Source organism: Molothrus ater, chromosome Z (assembly GCF_012460135.2).
Source record: "Molothrus ater isolate BHLD 08-10-18 breed brown headed cowbird chromosome Z, BPBGC_Mater_1.1, whole genome shotgun sequence".
NCBI lineage: Eukaryota > Metazoa > Chordata > Aves > Passeriformes > Icteridae > Molothrus > Molothrus ater.
Window position 1 is genome coordinate 200,205 of NC_050511.2, and position 21,370 is coordinate 221,574.

At 54.2% G+C, this 21,370-nt stretch overlaps 2 protein-coding genes across 3 annotated transcripts in view; both read left to right on the forward strand.

Moving 5' to 3' along the window:
• The window catches only part of WDR7 (WD repeat domain 7), a 46,527-nt gene extending 26,479 nt beyond the window's left edge, over nucleotides 1-20,048 (forward strand). The window contains exons 21-29 of one of the 2 annotated variants that reach the window (XM_036402496.2): nucleotides 2,495-2,716; nucleotides 5,485-5,671; nucleotides 8,286-8,403; nucleotides 9,424-9,573; nucleotides 9,808-9,890; nucleotides 11,600-11,699; nucleotides 16,412-16,516; nucleotides 17,268-17,471; nucleotides 18,899-20,048. In XM_036402496.2, the coding sequence (XP_036258389.1) occupies nucleotides 2,495-2,716; nucleotides 5,485-5,671; nucleotides 8,286-8,403; nucleotides 9,424-9,573; nucleotides 9,808-9,890; nucleotides 11,600-11,699; nucleotides 16,412-16,516; nucleotides 17,268-17,471 (1,169 nt within the window). In that variant the 3' untranslated portion in view covers nucleotides 18,899-20,048. The remainder of the gene's footprint in view (nucleotides 1-2,494; nucleotides 2,717-5,484; nucleotides 5,672-8,285; nucleotides 8,404-9,423; nucleotides 9,574-9,807; nucleotides 9,891-11,599; nucleotides 11,700-16,411; nucleotides 16,517-17,267; nucleotides 17,472-18,898) is intronic. The other variant, XM_036402495.2, reaches the window with a different exon arrangement.
• On the forward strand, nucleotides 11,708-16,405 carry LOC129047013 (uncharacterized). Its single transcript, XM_054517822.1, has one exon. The coding sequence runs from the start codon at nucleotides 12,479-12,481 to the stop codon at nucleotides 13,655-13,657; it is 1,179 nt and encodes a 392-aa protein (XP_054373797.1). The 5' UTR covers nucleotides 11,708-12,478; the 3' UTR covers nucleotides 13,658-16,405.
• Nucleotides 20,049-21,370: the final 1,322 nt, after the last annotated feature.

A 21,370-nucleotide genomic window follows, 5' to 3' on the forward strand; every position in this document is an offset into this window, starting at 1 on the left:
TTTAGGCACTTCCCCCTGTTTCTATCCTGCAATCCAGGCAGGTTTAGGCACTTCCCCCCTGTTTCCATCCTGCAGTCCAGGCAGGTTTAGGCACCTTCCCCCTGCCCGGCCTGCAATCCAGGCAGGTTTAGGCACTTCCCCCTGTTTCCATCCTGCAATCCAGGCAGGTTTAGGCACCTTGCCCCTGTTTCCATTCTGCAGTCCAGGCAGGTTTAGGCACTTCCCCCTGTTTCCATCCTGCCAGCCAGGCAGGTTTAGGCACTTCCCCCTGTTTCCATCCTGCAATCCAGGCAGGTTTAGGCACCTTGCCCCTGTTTCCATTCTGCAGTCCAGGCAGGTTTAGGCACTTCCCCCTGTTTCCATCCTGCAATCCAGGCAGGTTTAGGCACTTCCCCCTGTTTCCATCCTGCCAGCCAGGCAGGTTTAGGCACTTCCCCCTGTTTCCATCCTGCCAGCCAGGCAGGTTTAGGCACTTCCCCCTGTTTCCATCCTGCCAGCCAGGCAGGTTTAGGCACCTTCCCCCTGTTTCCATCCTGCAATCCAGGCAGGTTTAGGCACTTCCCCCCTGCCCATCCTGCCAGCCAGGCAGGTTTAGGCACTTTCCCCTGTTTCCATCCTGCAGTCCAGGCAGGTTTAGGCACTTCCCCCTGTTTCCATCCTGCAGTCCAGGCAGGTTTAGGCACTTCCCCCCTGTTTCCATGCCCCGGGCTGCAGGGCTTGCAGTGGGACACTGGGGATTGTTTTGTCCTTCCCTCAGCCTGCACTGGGATTTTTCCAGCTGCAGTCCCAGGGTTTTGCCCTCCTGGCAGCACAGCTTGTGCTTTCCCGTGGAGCCACTGGGGGTTATTCATTTCCTGCCCGTGATGGGCTGATCCAGGGTCCTGTCAGGAAAACGGATCTGTGATTAAAGGGGAGCCCAGCATGGGGACCAAACACCCAAGTGGCACGGCCAGGTGGGATCTCCTCTTCCAGGGGCGCTTCCAGAGGGGATTCTGCTGCACCTCAGGGCTTGCCTTGGCTCGGTTTGGATTTCCTGGAGTTGATTTTGGGGGGTTGTTTTCTGTTTGAGGCAGCAAATCCTGCCCTGCAGCTGTGAGGATGGAGCTCATGGGACACCGTGGGTCTTTCCCAGCCTGTGCTGGGTGCAGTTGCTGTGGGGTGGATAAGGAGCGATGTCCTGGCACAGGGGCAGCAGCAGCAGGAGGGAGCTCGGCTCCTGGTGCCCGGGCTGGCAGCTTTCCCAGGGGAATCCATGCATTCCCAGCAGGATTCTTTGGCCGTTCCAGGTCGATACATGAAAATTCCCTCGGTGCAGGTTCTGTGGCCCGCAGAGCTTGAGGACTCCCCACCCTGGAAGTGCCCAGAGCCAGGCTGGACAGTGCCTGGGCAATGGATGATGGGATGGTCCCTGGGTCCCGCACACCCCAGCCCATTCCGTGTGTCAGGGATGCTCCCTGCGGCTGTGCAAGGGTTAACAGGCTCTGGGACAGGCTCAAACGGCTCCTGGGCACTTCCAGCTGGTCCTGCCCTGCTTTGTTCCAGCCCCTTCGCATCCTTCTTCCTCCAAAGGCAGTTGCTATCGATTTTTTCCCTTTTTTCTCCCTCCCTTCCCATTGTTAAGGTTTCCCTTGTTTTTCTCTCCCTTTTGGCTCGAGCACAGCTCCTAAATTTTGGTTAATTCCTTGTTTTCCTCGGGAGCCCCATGGATGTCATTAACAGGGACATCCCGTGCGCTTCATTAATCCACCCTTCATTAATCCAGGTGATGCCTCCCAATTCCTCAGCAAACAGCACTTGGGAAGGATTAAAACTTCTTGTGTTTTGGAATACATGGTAGGGAATTTCCCAGGATGCTGGAAGTTAACAGCTAGGTGAGAGTGGGCTTTATTTGTTAAAATGAATCTGGTTTTGTTCCAATAATTTCTTCCCAGATTTGGGGATTTTACTCCAAATAAGAAAACCTCCTCTGCTTGGTGGGATTCAGAATCTCTGGACTGCGTTAAACTGATAACAAATATTTCAACTTCTATGTACAATTCATAATTGTGTTTTGTAATTCCATGGGTGCCATTTTGCTGTATGAAAATATCCCTTTGGTTTAATGGTGTTATCCTAAAAGTTAAATATCCTAACATTTAATAGGAGGCTGGATGTGGTGATGGATCCTATGTCAAAAAGATGCTTTTATATAATGCAAAGAACCTATCCTGAAAAAAACCCCATCTTTTAAAACCAATAACAATTGCAACCTGTCAGCTTAAAGTGAGCGAGAAGCAGCCCAGAAATCCGCAGATAAGCACAGAAAACTTTCTGTCTTTGCCCATGGGTTCCCGGCAGCGTGTGAAGGATATTTTGGGTTGCCCGGAGGTTTTTGGGGGTGAATGGGGGCGTGGCAGCCCCGGCGGTGCTCGCAGGACGCGGCCGAGGCGCCGATGGCGGCGCTGGCAGCGCTAACCCTGTGCCCCGTCCGTCCGTCCGTCCGTCTGTCCCGCAGGCTGCCCGGCCGGGCTGCCCCAGCCCAGGAAGGCGTCCTCGTCCTACGAGGAGCGGCGCAAGCAGGCCACGGCCATCGTGCTGCTGGGCGTCATCGGCGCCGAGTTCGGCGCCGAGATCGAGCCCCCCAAGCTGCTGGCGCGGCCCCGCAGCTCCAGCCAGATCCCCGAGGGCTTCGGCCTCACCAGCGCGGGCGCCAACTACTCCCTGGCCCGGCACACCTGTGAGTGCCCCTGCATCCCCTGGGGATGGGACTGATCAGTGGGATTGGAAAAGGGGAATGGGCTGTGAGTGCCCCTGCATCCCCTGGGGATGGGACTGTTCAGTGGGACTGGGGAATGGGAATGGGAATGGGCTGGGAGTGCCCCTGCATCCCCTGGGGATGGGACTGATCAGTGGGATTGGGGAGTGGGAATGGGCTGGGAGTGCTCCTGGAACCCCTGGGGATGGGACTGATCAGTGGGACTGGGGAATGGGAATGGGAATGGGAATGGGCTGAGAGTGCCCCTGCACATCCCCTGGGGATGGGACTGATCAGTGGGACTGGAAAAGGGGAATGGGCTGGGAGTGCTCCTGGAACCCCTGGGGATGGGACTGATCAGTGGGATTGGAAAAGGGGAATGGGAATGGGCTGGGAGTGCTCCTGGAACCCCTGGGGATGGGTTTGATCAGTGGGATTGGAAAAGGGGAGTGGGACTGGGGAGTGGGAATGGGGAGTGGGAATGGGCTGAGAGTGCGCCCTGCACATCCCCTGGGGATGGGACTGATCAGTGGGAATGGGGAATGGGAATGGGCTGGGAGTGCTCCTGGAACCCCTGGGGATGGGACTGATCAGTGGGATTGGGGAGTGGGAATGGGAATGGGCTGGGAGTGCTCCTGGAACCCCTGGGGATGGGACTGATCAGTGGGATTGGAAAAGGGGAGTGGGACTGGGGAGTGGGAATGGGGAGTGGGAATGGGCTGGGAGTGCCCCCAGCATCTCCTGGGGATGGGTTTGATCAGTGGGATTGGAAAAGGGCGGGATTGGGGAGTGGGAATGGGCTGGGAGTGCCCCCAGCATCTCCTGCCTCCCTTGCGGATGTCTTCATTCAGTTTTCCTGGAAAAGAGCGGGATTAGGGAGTGCAGAGCACTGTCACTGCTTTTATCTGGTTTGTCCTTTGTTGTTTGTCACCTTCCACTGCCCCAGGGTGCTCCAAGTCCCACCCAGCCCAGCCTTGGGCACTTCCAGGGTGGGGAATCCAGAGCTTCTCTGGGCAAGCCTAAATCCATCAGCTGCGGGGAGTTTCTGTGCCTTCCAGTGACAGGAGCTGGGATTTGAGTGTTCTGGAGAGGGTGGAATTCTCCAGGAATTCCAGCTGTGCCCTTGCCTGGCACCTGCATTAATCCCTGGAGCCCTCACAGCTCTGGCCCAGAGGCCCTGGACAGCTGTGGCTGCCCCATCCCAGGGGCAAGGACAGCTCCCGCCAGCCCAGGGTGCTCCAAACTTGTCCAGCCTGCCCTGGAGCAGTTCCAGATGGGAGGTGATTGATTGAAACTGGGGAAAAAATAATCTGATCATCATTATGCAAAAAAAAAAACAAGTGATTTTTAATTATATTTTGATTTGATACCTGAGACAAGATCTGGTGTAAAAATAAAAGACTAAAAATCCACTGAGCAGAAAGGAATGAAGGGATATGGAATCTTAACCCAGCTCCCCAAATTTCTGTCTCTCTGTGGAAAATCAGGAAAAAAAAAATCATCTAGAAAGGGTCACAATCAAGTTAAATCCTATTCTTGGAGTCCATCATTTGGATTTAGTTGGATCTTGATCAGAGTTCTCAGTGGCTCATTCCTGCCTGGGCTATTGATTTTGCCCAGCAAATAATTTCATTTTTTAAAACCCATTGGCAAACTGGGGATAACAAGGCTGCCTGGAGCCGTGTGCTCACAGAGATTCCACAGCAAGGAGAGGCATTTTGGGAATCCAGGGGCTTCTGTGCACTGACAAAAAGTGATGAATTTGCACATTTGGGCACATCTGGGTTAATAAAGTGATGCAAGAAGCAAATGTGCCAGTGCAGAGTGAACCACCTGCAATAAAGCTCTGTTTTAGCACCACTTTGAGTGGGAATGGCGTTCCCGGGGCTGCCTGAGGAATTGCGCCCAGCTGCGTTTTAGTGTGGAGAAGGTGCATGGGCGCTGGGCACGCACAGCGTGCCGGGGTGCTGAGCTCTTCCGGAGCCTTTCCAGGGCTGATTACCTCGTCTGCCGACTCTAATGTGACATGTTTATTGCCCTAACGAACAGCTCATTAGCGCCGGGATGCTTCTGTCAATATTCATTCCTCGCCTCCAGCCCGGGCAGAGCTTTAAACAAAGATGTCCCAGCCTGGCACCACCTCTGGTCAGGGCTGCTGCTGGGTGCTGAGGGGAGGCTCTGTCTGAGCACCCTTTTAACAAGGGTTTGGTTTTGAGGCAGAAAATCAGCCTGGTGGCATGACAGGAGGGGATTTTGGGGGCTGTTCCACACGGATCAGGAGTGGTTGGTGTGAATTAACCAGAGAAGCTCCGTTGGCTTTTCCTGGTCCTGAAACCAGGAGGCTTGTTTAATAAACAAACCAAGCAACTTGTTGAGGACAGTTCAAGCGAACCCTGATAAAATCAGCAATTATCTTTACCACAAGAAGCAGCTTTGAGGGGTAATAAATAATGATGGCGAGATAATAATAAATTACTGGCCAGCGCTGCCCTCCTCCGTTTATGTGTAAGTAAAGTGGGCTGTTCAATTCAGTATGAACATCTCCCAAATGCGCAGAGCCTGGACCGAGGTTCAGGATTCCCTTTCCATTCCCCCCGTGTGCATCGCTGCTGTTTCTTAGGCAGGGCTGCGTTTGGCACTCAGGCTGGCGCAGCCGCCCGGGGCGGGCTCGGGGCAGGCTGGGCCGGGGGAAGGTGCCCTGGGGTGCCCGGGGTGTGTGCATGGCCCTGAGAGCCCCGCTCTCCCCGCAGGCAAGGCGCTGACGTTCCTGCTGCTGCAGCCAGCCAGCGCGCGGCTCCCGGCGCACAGCACCATCCGCCGCACCGCCATCGACCTCATCGGCCGCGGCTTCACCGTCTGGGAGCCCTACATGGACGTGTCGGCCGTGCTCATGGGGCTGCTGGAGCTCTGCGCCGACGCCGAGAAGCAGCTGGCCAAGTGGGTACAGCGTGCCAGGCTCGGGCGGCCCCCGGGGCAAGGACAGGCGGGGATTGGAAGGGGATGGTGGGGAGGAGCCGTGGCTGCTCCATCCCCGAAGGGCCCACAGCCTGCCTGGACAAGGCACGGACAGCCTGCACCGGTGGACAGGGTCCCCTGCCCCTGGCGTCCTTAGGGTCCCTTTCATCCCAGATCATTCCGTAATTCCATGAAATGTTTGTAGACAAACACAGAATTTAAATGGCTCCTGCAATAAGGAGCTGCCCAGGGCTGTTTCCATCCCAGAAATGTGTTCCCACATCCATCAGTCTTGAGGGTTCTGACACTGTTCTAAGCCCATTTTATGTAAGTTTTAATTTCCTCAGGATACAAAGAACGGGTCCTTGCCCTGTGTTGGCAGGAGAAATATGGACAAATTGGATTACCATTGTTTGTTGTGTGAATTCCGGTGGTGCCGTGTAGTGTGACAGGAGGCAGCACCACCTCGTCCCTTCCCAAAGCCCCGTTTTATGTAAATCCCGACTTCCAGGATCCCAGCGCCCACAGCTCTTCAGCAAGTCCTTGTGCTGGTGTGATTCCACCCTCAGCTGTCAGGAAGATTAGTCTGGCTCTCCCTCCAAAGAGCAGGGAATAAATGAAGGGATCAGCGTGGAGCCTTGAGGAGCCCGGCGCAATTTTCCTCATGATAAATTGCATAATAAGCGCGAAAGCGTTTGCTTATTAATCCATAACAAGATTTAGATTGAAAATGGCCTGTTACATTGCTGACAGATCCAGGATGGAGGGAGATGGAAAGAAATGGAGCAGCAATGTGTGCAGGGGTTAAGTGTGGATCTCACCCTGGCGGAGCCCCGCTGAGCTCGCGCTTTGTGCCGGATTTGCCGTGGACACAATAACGGCACACAGCTGCCGGCGCCTCTCCCGGAGGTTTTATTAAAGAGCTTTTATGTCAAGCTTCTGCTTTTAGATAGAAAAGAAGAAATCACGTTTATTGACCAGCAAAACGAGTGGGGTTCTTTTTTCCCTGCTGAATCAAGGGAATATCCGAGCTGTTAGGCAAAACTCAGGTGCTCAGAACTCCTCCGCTCGCCCCGCTCGCCCCGGTTCCAGAGGTGACGCTGTGCCAAGGGAAGCTGCTCAGCTCTGAGGATGAACTCTGTTCTCCCAGCATTCTGAGCCTCTGGTGTCGTGGCTGGGACGATGATGGGAATCATTTGTGGCTGTGTTTTTGCTTTCTGAGTTAAGCTGTGTTTCACACAGATTCCACTTGTCCAGGCTGCTCCGAGTCCCATCCAGCCTGGCCCGGAACAATTCCAGGGATGGGGCAGCCACAGCTTCTCTGGGCTGTTCTGGTGTGAGCAGCCAGCTCAGCACACCACCTTCGGATCAATCCATGCATTTCATCTGTGCCTTGGAGCACTCTGACCCCAGGATGGTCTGGGTGGTGCTTTTGTCCTGGCTGGAACGCCAGGGCTGCCCCGAGCTCTCCCCGTCACATCCTCCCGAGGCATGGAGTTCACCAACAGCCTGTTGCTCTCCAGGAAAACACTCATTTGGTATTACATCCTGCAAGGGAAAGCACTGCTGGTGTGGCACTGAGCCTTCAGAGAGGGAGAGGCACTCGGGGTTTGCTGGCTTCGGCAACTCCTCCACAAGTTAACTGGGATAACTCCTTCCCTGGCTCACCCCTTTTCCATGGAACACCTCATGGACAGGGGTTTGGAACTTACATTTGCATGTGCTTTTCCAAGGAAAGGCCAGTGGGGACATCACCTTGTGGAAGAGACTTTATTTAGTTTCACATTTGGGAGTTTTAATTTGTGCAGTGAGGGTGAGGGATGGGAAAGGACAATAAACTGCTTGGGATTATAAACTGCTATTCTCTTCCCAAAAAATCAGTCAGAGGGCACAGGGGAGAAGGAGGAACCCCTTCCACAGGTTATCCGGAAAAATAAGCGGCTGCCCCATCCCTGGAGGTGTTCAAGGCTGGGTTGGACAGGGCTCGGAGCAGTCTGGGATAGTGGAAGGTGTCCCTGCCATGGCAGGGGGTGGAATAGGTGATTATAAAACCTCTTCTCCAACCCAAACCAGCCCGTGAGTCCATCTTCCTACATTCTGGGGAATTTTTGGATAATGTGCAGGGCACGTAGAAATTTTATTTTTGCAGTTACTGGGTACTTACCACCTTATTGCTTTTTGCTTTTATCTTGTCACAGCCAGTAAAAGCCTTGAATTAAGGAGAATTACTCTGGCCAGGGGATTTTTCAGGCTGTGTTTAAAATACTGTAAAAGACCAAACCATAAATCCTTGGGAAGACGCCGTGGGCCTCCGTGGGGTGATATGTATTCAGCACATACAGATAATTTGTTAACAAGGCCTTTTGCCCACTTTGGACAGATGCACTTACTGTTTTCAATCTTCATGGTTAATTATTCGATTTGGGGTTGATGCTGGAACACCCTGACTCCTAATCACTGCTCTTTGTTGGGAGTCCATTATCCTGGAACTGCCGGAGTGCTCCCGGTGACCTTGAACTGACATTATAAGCTGGTTCTAATCTTTTCACTCTATATTTCTTTCCTTTGTGCCTGCCTTTGTGCGGCTCCCGTTTAGCATCACAATGGGGCTGCCCCTGAGCCCCGCGGCCGACTCGGCGCGCTCGGCTCGACACGCGCTGTCCCTGATCGCCACCGCCCGCCCGCCCGCCTTCATCACCACCATCGCCAAGGAGGTGAGGGCACCGCGGGGCGGGGGGCTCGGTGTGCCCGGGCTGGGCAGGGTGGGCAGCGCCGGCCGGGGCTGGGGGCTCGGTGTGCCCGGGCACGGCCCGTCCCAGGCCGGGCTGAGCCACCTGGAGGTGAGGGCACCGCGGGGCTGGGGGCTCGGTGTGCCCGGGCACGGCCCGTCCCAGGCCGGGCTGAGCCGCCCCAGCCCCGCCTGGAGCCCAGCGGAGCTCAGGGACACACAGGGCTTGGTGGGTCATAGAGGTGACACTGGGTTCAAGGGTGACCTCATGGTCCTGGTGGCCATGGAGGAGGTGCTGGGTTCAAGGGTGGCCTCATGGTGACCATGAGGAGGTGCTGGGTCCAGGGCCAGCCCTGGTGACCGTGAGGTGGTGCTGGGTTCAAGGCCAGCCCTGGTGACCGTGAGGTGGTGCTGGGTCCAGGGCCAGCCCTGGTGGCCATGGAGTGGTGCTGGGTCCAGGGCCAGCCCTGGTGACCGTGAGGTGGTGCTGGTTCAAGGCCAGCCCTGGTGACCATGGAGGTGCCGCTGGGTCCAGGGCCAGCCCTGGTGACCGTGAGGTGGTGCAGGGTCCAGGGCCAGCCCTGGTGGCCATGGAGTGGTGCTGGGTCCAGGGCCAGCCCTGGTGGCCATGGAGTGGTGCTGGTCCAGGGCCAGCCCTGGTGGCCATGGAGTGGTGCTGGGTCCAGGGCCAGCCCTGGTGGCCATGGAGTGGTGCTGGTCCAGGGCCAGCCCTGGTGGCCATGAGGAGGTGCTGGGTCCAGGGCCAGCCCTGGTGGCCATGGAGTGGTGCTGGTCCAGGGCCAGCCCTGGTGGCCATGGAGTGGCGCTGGGTCCAGGGCCAGCCCTGGTGACCATGGAGTGGTGCTGGTCCAGGGCCAGCCCTGGTGGCCATGGAGTGGTGCTGGTCCAGGGCCAGCCCTGGTGGCCATGGAGTGGTGCTGGTCCAGGGCCAGCGCAATGGTCCCGGAGGCCCTTCCCCGGTGGCAGTGCTGTCCCTGCTCCCCAGGTGCACCGGCACACGGCGCTGGCGGCCAACACGCAGTCGCAGCAGAACATCCACACCAGCACGCTGGCCCGCGCCAAGGGCGAGATCCTGCGCGTCATCGAGATCCTCATCGACAAGATGCCCTCCGACGTCGTGGACCTGCTGGTGGAGGTGAGGCCCCCGCCGGGGACGAGGCTGGCTCCGCTCCAGGAGCTGCTTTCCGTGTGGACTTTGGGAGTAGGAAGGATTTGCTTTGTACTGCAGAAACTTTAAATTGTTGGGGAGAATATCCCAAGCTAAAGAAGGTCAAAGCCAGGTTGGACACAGCTTGGAACGGCCTGATCTGTTGGGATGGGATGACCTTCAGAACTCGATTGTCAGCTGCTGGTAATTTTTGTTTCCAAGGTGATGGACATCATCATGTACTGCCTGGAAGGATCTTTAGTTAAGAAGAAGGGTCTCCAGGAGTGTTTTCCAGCCATCTGCAGGTGAGCCCTCCTCTGGGAACACTGTGAAGTAAATGATAGGGTCAGCAGCAGGATCTATTTCCTAATTAAGAGTGAAACAGTCTTTTAGGTGACACAACAAAGAGTAAAAGGTGATTTATAAAATGGGAGCATTTCCAGTATCTTTAAAGGTGAATAAATATCCCAGTCATCCTCTTAAACTGGTCCGGCCAATAAATTCTAATAATCACCTGTCGGCCATTACATTTTAATTTAATAACCTATTAAAATATGGAATAGTTTCATGGAAAGAACAATTATCCCGTTGCCAGGCTGGATCCTGATGGAATGATCTTCCTCCTTCCTGATGCTTTAAGTGGCTTTCCTTAAAACATGAAGGGAAGGATAAATGGGAATTAGTGCCCAATCTCCCTATTGCTGTGTATATTTATAGCCATCCAGTATTTTACGTTCTCTGCTAATATTTCCTGGTTATAGCCAGTGTAAAAATGATCCAGCACCCAGCGATGGAGAGAGCCCAGGGGGAACTGCCAGCAGGCCATAGCAAGGGGGGGATCTCTGCAGAGATTCCAGGGAAGCACTCTGCAGCATCCCATGGTTAATCCCTCTGATTTTCCCAGTGTTCCCACGCTGGACTGGAGCTGTGTGGCCAAATCCCTGGATCATAGTTCAAGGACGGTGGTCACACCTCAGGGAGGGACACGCTGCCCTGCAAAGCTGCAGCTGAGCTGCAGTTCCCTTTTCCCTGCACAAAAACCAGGGATTCTCTTCCTTCTCTGCTGCTCTTTGTTGGTTTTGCCCCGTGTTTCATCTGCCTTCCTTGCCAGCTGCCATCCTGCAGTGCAGGACGTGTCTCGTACACAGCAGTTGCTGTGGCACTGGGAATCCCCAGGAGCCGGGAGACAAGTCTGAAGGGTGGCTGGTTTGAAGCCCTAAATATGCTCAGCAATGCAGGTTTGGGACTGATTCCAGGTATTCCAGGTGCATTTTGGTAGAGGAAAATTTAGCTGCAAAATTCCAGCACGCTTTGGAATGTGGCTGGCACTTCCACAGGTGTGCTCTCCTGTGATAAGGCACAGTGATATCCCCAAGGATTCAAATCTGCAATTAGGATTTAGGGTCTCTTGGGTTTCAAAGTGGTGAAATTCCTTGGAATTTGCAGCTGCTGGAATTCCAGTAAATGCCTCATAGTCACACTGGGTGTTCAGGACTGTTGCAGCCTTTACTCCAAGGGTGTTCCTGGAGTAGAGAGTGTGTGATGGCCAATTTCCCTCTTCCTTTTTCTTTATGCCCATCAGAAACTGATGAGTTTATTCATTTCTCCTTCCACTTCCCTTCCTTTCTGTGTGACTTTCATGGGCAATGCCCTCTGTCACACAGAGGATGGGCACTTTGACAGTTTTACTGAGGTGTTCCAGCACAGGGAGGGCACACCCATGGCCATCAGGGAGCTGGTGGTTATCCCATAGATTATTCCCAAATAACTAAATAAATCTGATGGGTAAATCTGATCAGGTTCCATGGTAACATCAGCTGGTTTTGAGCAATGCCAGGTGTTAGACTGGCAGCGAGTGCATCTTTAAATCACCTCTGAGTTCCAGCCCTTAGTGAGTCCCAGATGTGTGTGATGTGCCAGCCCCAGCCCAGTGGCACCCCAGATGTGCCAGCCCCAGCCCAGATGGGTGTGACGTGCCAGCCCCAGCTCTCCGTGCCCGTTGTTGTGCCCCCAGGTTCTACATGGTGAGTTACTACGAGCGCAGCCACCGCATCGCCGTGGGCGCCCGCCACGGCTCCGTGGCCCTCTACGACATCCGCACGGGCAAGTGCCAGGTGAGAGCGGCTGGGCTGACCAAAGGGACCCCCGGGATAATTAGGACAGGTCCTCTTCAGGGTTAATTGCTACTCAAGAGATACAAAATATTTCCAGATAGATTACTGTGGGGCAGCACCATCTATTGGATACAGATTCCTGCCTCCGATTTTATACGTAATTTCTCACAAAGGCAGATTTTTGTGGCTGCTCAAAAACATGGAATAACTTGAAAAAGCTGTGCCAATGGAGAAAAGCTCAGGGTTTTAATTTCCTTTCCTGTGAGGGGTTTTGAGATCCTGAAAAGCATTTTGGGTTTGGTTTTTTTCCCCTTTTAATTTTTTTAAGAAAGATGGTTGTAGGAACTGACTGAGAAATTACTTGGGATGATCAATAGGATGATGGATATCAAAAATCCCCCCTTATTAACAAAAAATAAACCAGCATTTATCTAGGGTGGGGTTTCCCCTCAGGAAAATTTACTATGTTAGTAGACTGTATTATGACTATTCCAAATGCAAACACAGAATCTATTTTTCCATAAGGCCATATCCAAGCAGGTTCTTTCTCCTCCTCCTCCCATGAAATGAGTTTGTGACCCCTCCCTGGGTGTTGCTGCTGGCTCCATGGGGTGTTTGGGGCCGGGCAGTGCCCTTCCCACGGCCATTGATCTGTCCTTCAGCTGCCGGCTGCTCCCGGAGCTCCCAGGGCTGGGTGTTGATTATTCATTCCCACAGCAGCTCACAGGGTATTGACCCAGAGCCGCTCGCTGCAATGGCTCTGCTCCTCACCCATCTCCATGATGCTCCTGATAAACTGCCTGGGAGCTCCGTGCCTCGGAGCCAGCCCGTCCTCAGCCAGGCCTTCTCCCTCTGGGAGCAGCTCCTCCTCAGCAGGGCACCATGGAGGGTCCATGCCCTGCACTCAGGTGCTGTCCCACACGGCAGCACCAGCAGCAGCAGCAGCCTTCTGTATTCCCCCTCCATGTTCCCCCTCACACAATCCCCCTCCATGTTCCCCCTCACACAGTCCCACTCCATGTTCCCCCTCACACAATCCTGCTCCATGTTCCCCCTCACACAATCCCGCTCCATGTTCCCCCTCACACAATCCCCCTCCATGTTCCCCCTCACACAATCCCCCTCATACATTTCTGTTCCCTATTTCCCCTCACTCACTGCTCCTCCATATTCCCCCTCCATATTCCCCCTCCATGTTCCCCCTCACTCATTCTCCCTCCATATTCCCCCTCACACATTCCCGCTCCACATTCCCCCTCCATATTCCCCCTCACTCATTCCCCCTCACATATTCCTCCTCCATATTCCCCCTCATATTCCCCCTCTGTATTCCTCCTCCATATTCCCCCTCACACAATCCTGCTCCATATTCCCCCTCATACATTCCCCCTCATATTCCCTCTCATATTCCTCCTCATATTCCCCCTCTGTATTCCTCCTCCATGTTCCCCCTCACACATTCCCCCTCCATGTTCCCCCTCACACAATCCCCCTCATACATTTCTGTTCCATATTTCCCCTCACTCACTGCTCCTCCATATTCCCCTCACACAATCCTGCTCCATATTCCCTCTCACATATTCCTCCTCCATATTCCCCCTCCATATTCCCCCTCATATTCCTCCTCATATTCCCCCTCTGTATTCCTCCTCCATATTCCCCTCACACAATCCTGCTCCATATTCCCTCTCCCATATTCCTGCTCCATGTTCCCCCTCCATATTCCCCCTCACTCATTCCCCCTCACATATTCCTCCTCCATATTCCCCCTCCATATTCCCCCTCATATTCCTCCTCATATTCCCCCTCTGTATTCCTCCTCCATATTTCCCCTCACACAATCCTGCTCCATATTCCCCCTCATATTCCTCCTCCATATTCCTCCTCCATGTTCCCCCTCCCACATTCCCCCTCAGAGATTACAGGGATTCTATTCTGAAGCTCCGAATTCCTCCTGAACTAGCTCCATTTGAATTTTGGGAATAAGCAGCAGCAGTATTTGCTGTGGGATCCGTGCTTTCCCAGCTGGGGCAGCAGTGGGTTTGGGCAGGTTCTTTAGCTCCTGAAAAGCCTGGACAGGTGGGAGCTCAGGCTCTGAGCGAGGGTTTCCCTGCTGGCTGGGGAGTGAGCCAGCCCCTGGAGGATCCAGTTCCCCACAGGGCTCAGGTGTGATTTTATCCTGGTGTTTTTCCTGGAGCACAGGATCAAACTGTGCCTGCCGTTCCACAGCCAGATCCCTGCCCGGGCTGTCCGCGGGGCTGTCCCTGCGCGTGGCTCTCCCGGCGGGCTGGGGAGCCCAGGCTGTGCTGCTCCTCAGCTCCATCCCTTTGCTGGGCGGCTCTCCGGCCATTCCAGCAGGATTTGGAGCTCTCCTGTCTCAGGTGAGGCAGAGGTTAAACTCGAGCAGCTTCCCAAAAAGAAGGTGGAGCTTCCCTGCGCACCTCTGAGCTGCAGCACAATCCGATGATGACTATCGATCCCTTCCTCCCTCCCTCCCTCCCCAGCTTTTCCCTGGCTCTGGCAGTCCTGCTCCAGCGGGGCTCCATCTTGATCAGGGCTGAGATGAGATCTGGGATTTGATAAAGATAATTGATGCTGCACAGGGAATTGGAAAACAGTTCTGAGAGCAGCAGCTCCACCTGGAAATGTGCCCTTTGTTTGCCCAGCTCGGAGCCCCACAGCCACAGCCCAGCCAGGCACACGGGATTAAACACAAATGGCAATTTTTATCCCAAAATAAACCACTTGGATTAATAATTACAGCTGTAATTCATCTATAACAATACTAAAAGGATTAGGCAACAGGATTAAGGTATTGTTGAGCACAAGCTCTGTTTGCCCAATTAAACACTAAAATAATATTAAATTCCAACCAAATTATTAATATTTTGTATAAGATTCCTAATTACCAACACACAGCTAAAAATCCTGCACTTAAAGGTGCAGTAACACAGGAAAATGCTGATGCCATAAATACTATTTTACATCAAATTAAACACTAAAATGAGGCTGGAGAGATTGCAGGTAACTGAATTTTAGGATACCTGATAGCTGCTTTTGGGATGATGGGAAAATATTCATATTTTCCCAGGTAAATTCTTGCTGAGTACCAGAGTCTGGCCCAAAACCCCCCAATTAATTCCTCAGTACAGGTTCTTTAATTATCTTCTTTTCCTTTACGACCGTATTTGGGTCTATAAGGAGAGACTCTGAAATATTCCATTTTTATTGATTAAATCTTGGGATTCATCATAAATATTTAGAGCTGCATTCCAGAAATACATGTAATTTTTGTACCTAAAACCTGGGTCATTTGCACCGGAAGATTAAAGGGAAACATAAGTTATTTTGGGTTTATTTCAAAGCAAAAACTACTTTTAAGCCTGGGCTGGAATCAATACTGTTTGGTCCTGGGTCCTTCCAGAATTAAAATCCCAGCAATCCGAGCATTAATTGGATTGTGCAGGGCTGATTTTATTTCAGTCCTGGATGCCTTGGCAAAGTTTGATTTATGTGGAAGGCAGAAAAGGATTTAATATTCCATTTGGAATGAATTGTGGCTTGGCTTAATTAATTACAGGGTAGAAGATGCTGTTCTTGAAAACAGTGCTTTAAAGGTGTTTATCCTGCGCTCCACAGCTGCATTTCCAGGTCATGGAAAGCACATCCTGAAATTTCCGAGAAAAGGGAATTCCTGAGTGTAACCCCAACTAGATAAAGGCCTTTTCTAAACACAGAAATAACAGAGGAAGGGATTTTCATTGATTTATGTATGAATCAAATTATTAAAGGTGCTGAAACCCGTGTGGGTTCATAGAGATTTCCCTTACATTGCTCCAAAAATAGGGATTTCTTGTGAAAGGCGTGGTGGGACCATTTTGTATTTATGAATATAAAATTGATCCGGTGTTCACATCACCTTTAGTGGCACGGAGCAGTTCAGTGGATTCTTTCCCAAGCGCTGGGTTTGGGGTTGGGTGTCTGGGATTTCTGCAGCGGGCGCTCCCAGGAGTGCTCCCTTCCCGTTCAAGCCCTGGCAGAGGGAAGCTGGAAGCAGCTGCTTCACTTCCTGGTGGAAAACACAAGCTAAGAGCACAGAAATCCTGGCTGGGAAGGATTAGCATCAATTAGAGAAGCGCTTCCTTTAAATAACAAAGCAGCTGGATTCCCTGAAGGATTTGTACTTCTTGGAACGTGTTCCAGGAGTAAAAAGAGCAACAAGTGTGCTGCTCCTATTGATTTCTACCTTTGTCTCACCAAAACATATTTTATTGACAAGTGTTCCGTGCTTGTTAAGTGCTAAAGAGCAGGATGGGGCTAAACTAATTAACTGTGGGGATCCCATTAAAGAGAGAGATCTGGGGTTCACCCACCTTTTCCACCAGGAGTAAATGAATATCTTAATGGATTGTTAATATATCAGGCTCATTCCAGGTGCACGCCCCGAGCAGGGCTTTTAATAACCTGGGCATGGGCACAGGAGCCCTGCTAATGGGGTTTTGCTAGTGCTGGTCCAGGAGGGAATGGGATTTTCCAGGAGAAAATCATGTGGCACCTTGGATTTCATACATACAGACTTGGGCTTTTTGATGCTTTTTGGGGAGCTGCTGTGGGAGAGGAGCTCTCTGGTGAGGCATTTCCGCGGGGGGCTGTTGTTTTGGGGCTGCCAGCTGCTGGCTGTCCCTCATTCCCGTTGTGTGCCCTGTTCCCAGACTATCCATGGCCACAAGGGGCCCATCACTGCCGTGGCGTTCGCCCCCGACGGCCGCTACCTGGCCACCTACTCCAACTCCGACAGCCACCTCTGCTTCTGGCAGGTGAGCACACCTGCGGGCTTTGTCCCTTCTTTACAGCATTTCCAGCAGGGAGAAAATCCCCACGGAGGGCAGGTCACAGCGGGGCTGGGCTTGGAGCAGCCTGGGCTGGTGGAATGAGCTGGTCCTTGAAACCCCTCCCAGCCCAGACACAAGGGGTTAAACAACCTCTGTGCAGTTCTCAAATGTGACCTCGTGCGCTGGTGATTTTTCCCTTCCGTGTCCTGTTTGGCACGATTATTAATGCAGGAAAATCAGGCACATTAGTCATCCTAAAAGGGTTATTACTCAGGATGATTTAAATTGTGAAAATGTCAGCGGGGCTCGCACGCTGCCGGCCCGGATGCCGTGATTTACACCCTGACACGGGAGAGCTGGGACAAGGGTGGCTGGGACAGGGCGCTGCTCGGGATTCAGGGCATGGCAGTGAAACTCCCGGGGTTTGCTGGGCACAGAAACCCCAGGCTGCCACGCTTGTGGGGGCATGGAGAGTTTGGAGCTGGCACCAGCAGTGCTCAGCCTGTTTCCCAAGAGTGGAAGCCAGCAGACCCCTGGAGGTGTCCAAGGGTAGACAGGGCTTGGAGAGCATAGCGGGGACGGCCGGGTGGGCTCTGAGGTCCCTCCCACCCAAAAGAGCCCCTGCTCCTCAGCGCAGCCTCTTGCTGGGCCGCACGGGCAGTGTCAGAGCCCGGCCCCCGTGCTCTCTGTGCTGTGGGGACCCTCGGGGCCGGGCTGAGGCAGGCTGTGTCCCCAGATGAACACCTCCCTGCTGGGGAGCATCGGCATGCTGAACTCGGCGCCCCAGCTGCGCTGCGTCAAGACGTACCAGGTGCCGCCGGTGCAGCCGGCCTCGCCCGGCTCGCACACCGCGCTGCGCCTGGCCCGCCTCATCTGGACCTCCAACCGCAACATCATCCTCATGGCCCACGACGGCAGGGAGCACCGCTTCATGGTCTAGGTGAGAGCAGGGAGCTGCATGGCCTGGGTGAGAGCAGGGAGCTGCATGGTCTGGGTGAGAGCAGGGAGCACGGCTGCATGGTCTGGGTGAGAGCAGGGAGCTGCATGGTCTGGGTGAGAGCAGGGAGCTGCATGGCCTGGGTGAGAGCAGGGAGCTGCATGGCCTGGGTGAGAGCAGGGAGCTTCATGGTCTAGGTGAGAGCAGGGAGCTTCATGGCCTGGGTGAGAGCAGGGAGCTGCATGGCCTGGGTGAGAGCAGGGAGCTTCATGGCCTGGGTGAGAGCAGGGAGCTTCATGGTCTAGGTGAGAGCAGGGAGCTGCATGGCCTGGGTGAGAGCAGGGAGCTTCATGGTCTAGGTGAGAGCAGGGAGCTGCATGGCCTGGGTGAGAGCAGGGAGCTTCATGGCCTGGGTGAGAGCAGGGAGCTGCATGGCCTGGGTGAGAGCAGGGAGCTTCATGGCCTGGGTGAGAGCAGGGAGCTTCATGGCCTGGGTGAGCATGGGCACAGGGAGCACGGCTGCATGGCCTGGGTGAGCCTGCCCGGGCACCGGGAGCTGTGCCAGAACTGTGCCAGGGAGCACCAGGACCTGGGAAGGGCCTGCCAGGGTCTGACGGGATCAGCTGGGATCTGAGGGGATCCTGCCAGGGTCTGAGGGGATCAGCTGGGATCTGAGGGGATCAGGCAGCATCTGAGGGGCTCAGCCAGCATCTGAGGGGATCAGCTGGGATCTGAGGGGCTCAGCCGGGATCTGAGGGGATCAGCCGGGATCTGAGGGATCCCTGCCCAGCTGTGAGGGTCCCTGCCCAGGGTCTGAGGGAGCCCTGCCCAGCTGTGAGGGATCCCTGCCCAGCTGTGAGGGTCCCTGCCCAGGGTCTGAGGGAGCCCTGCCCAGGGTCTGAGGGAGCCCTGCCCAGCTGTGCGGGATCCCTGCCCAGCTGTGCGGGAGCCCTGCCCAGCTGTGAGGGATCTCTGCCCAGGGTCTGGGGGAGCCCTGCCCAGGGTCTGAGGGAGCCCTGCCCAGCTGTGAGGGATCTCTGCCCAGGGTCTGAGTGAGCCCTGCCCAGGGTCTGAGGGATCCCTGCCCAGCTGTGAGGGTCCCTGCCCAGGGTCTGAGGGAGCCCTGCCCAGGGTCTGAGGGAGCCCTGCCCAGCTGTGAGGGATCTCTGCCCAGGGTCTGAGGGAGCCCTGCCCAGGGTCTGAGGGAGCCCTGCCCAGATGTGAGGGGTCCCTGCCCAGCTGTGAGGGAGCCCTGCCCAGGGTCTGAGGGAGCCCTGCCCAGATGTGAGGGGTCCCTGCCCAGCTGTGCGGGAGCCCTGCCCAGCTGTGCGGGAGCCCTGCCCAGCTGTGCGGGAGCCCTGCCCAGCTGTGGGGACTGACCCGTCTTTGCCGGCCGGCCGGTGGCACTGACAGCCTTTCCGTGCCTCCAGCAGGAGAGGGCGCGGGGGCGCTCCGGGCAGAGCGGGATCAGGATGCAGGAGCAGGAGCGGCTCCTCCCGAAGCCGGCTGAGCCCGGCCCCGCGGCGCTGGATGTCACCCGACCCCTTTTCCCTGCGGAGCCTCCCAGAATGTCAGTGTTTACCAAAAAGGCTCGTGTTTACATGGACGTGCTCCTGGTGACCGCGCAGTGCTGTCCCCAGAGCCAGGCACCTGCCTGGGAATGGGGCTGGAATGTGGGGCCGTGGCCTGTGCCGATCCTCCTTCCTCGGGGGATTGGAAGTGCTGCTGTGCCCAGGCCGGAAGGAAAAATGATAATACACGTGTAAATAAATAATTTAAAAATCCTGTTCAATGGCAGACTTGGAAAAAAGCCGTATTTATATAGAAAGGTGGTTTTTGCCACCAGTGCAGGTATTTATTTAAATAAAGGACAAAGGGGGCCATTTTGAATGGAAAAATTATCAAAATTATGGAAAAAATGAATTATTGACTGGATGTACTGAAATATTTCCTTCAGTAGGAATATTCCTGTGTGACACCCGCTGTGACTGTGTTTCCTTCTTACATATCTGATTCTGTGGAATATTTTGTGTGAAATTTTCTGTTTTCTGCTCATGGGAAAGAGAAAAAATCTCTCAAATCCTTTTATTTCAGTATCTCTCTTTGTGCAGCTTTTCCTTGGCTGCAGAGCTCGGACCTGAGGCTGGCACTACCTGCTAAGCTAAACATGGTACTTGTTCCAAAAGTGAAGGAATTCATTCTTCACATGGCTCCAAAAGAGGAAACAGATGAGTTTTATTCCGCTTTGGGTGATCTGTGTAGTGCCCAGGTGGGATTTGCAGCCCAGAAGCTCCATATCTGTGTGCTGCTCCCGTCAGGAGGCTCAGAGCCTGAGCAGGGTTGAACCCAGGCTGCTGAGGTGGGTCTGTGCCAGGGCTGTGCCCATCCCTGCTGCCAGCTTTGCGTGCCCTTGGCGCTGCTTGGCCTCATCCCTGTGCGTGTGCAGGTGTCCCTGGATGGGGGGGGGAGGCAGTCACCCTGGGAGGGTCCCAGCGTCTGCTTCTCCACCAACCCCTGCCCTCTGTGGATCAACATTCCTGGTGTAGATTTGCTTGTGGAATAAAACTGGACTGAAACGCGTTGGTTTGTGTGGGTGTCAGTGATCTCCTGCTGATGGTTCTTTGCCCACTCATCAGGAATCTCAATTTCCCCCGTTTCCTTTGGAATGAGAGCAGAATCCTGCAATGGTTTGGGTTGGAAGGATAGTAAGAAATCCTGTAGGAAACTTCACCAGCATTAATACTTTTGTCTGAACAGCAACAAAAAAAACCTCATGAAAAATCTGGAAGGGAGCCTCCGGTGTGATAAATTGACACTCGGTCCAGCGGTTGCCTGGAGCGCGCTTTGAAGCGGGAGAGGCTCCTGGGGAACTTCCCCCTCTCTCTGATGTCTGAAAATTAAAAATTAATCCGCTATGAAAAATTAAAAGGTGAAACTTTCTGCTCTTTCAGCAGCAGAGCTTTTGGAATGCTGATGTGGGGCTTGGAATGGAGGCTGAGTGACATCTCCGGGAACATCACCGTGGGCTGGTGCATTCTAATATCAGATTTTAATTGATTTTTGTGAATTGGAAACCTGTTTGCAAGGACTGGAGATGCTTAAAAAGGGGTAAATATTTATTTATTGATGTAAATAACCTTAAACAGGCATTTACTCACTCCTGCAGAGCTACTCACAGTTTACAACACAGTGAAAGGAGACCGATGCTTCCAGCTTGGAAGTGATGCTGGAATCTGCACTCCTTGCAAGGTTTAACTATAAAAGAATGGATTCAGGCAGAAAACAGGTTAGAATGCACTTTAGTCGAGGAGCAGGCAGCAGAGATGGTGCTGCTGCTGGTGCCTCGAGGCAGGAGGGAGAGGGTGGGGAGAGGGACGGCCCCAGGGTGGCAGAGGGGTTTCCTTGGCCCTGCCGGGCTGTTTGTGCAGCACGGGTCTGTGTTCTGTGGGGCACGGAGGGGAATCCCTGTCCTCCTGAGGAGAGCAGGACAGCCTGTGCTCCGGAGGCGAGGATGCCTGCTGAGCTGGAAGGAATGGGAGCCCCAGTCCAGGGTGTGCAGTGGAGTCAGGGACTCAGCCGAGCCGAAAGCGGCCGTGTCCCAGCCCGGGCACGCCAGGGAGCCTGGGGAGAGCAGAGATCAGCTCCCATCAAGTGCATTGGCATGGAAAATGGGGAAGGTTTGGGGTCAGGCGCAGACGGTCCCGGGGGAAGCTCTGCCAGGGGAAATGGGAAGAGCTGCAGCCGCCTCTGCTGTGATTGCTCCTTTCAGAGTCAATTTTCTGTGGGTTTCAGTTGTCCAGAGCCATCACCTGCTCCTGGCTGTGGGAGGGGGGTACAGAATCCTGGAGTCCTGGAGTGGTTTGGGCTGGAAGGGACCTTAAAGCTCAGCCAGTTCCAGCCCC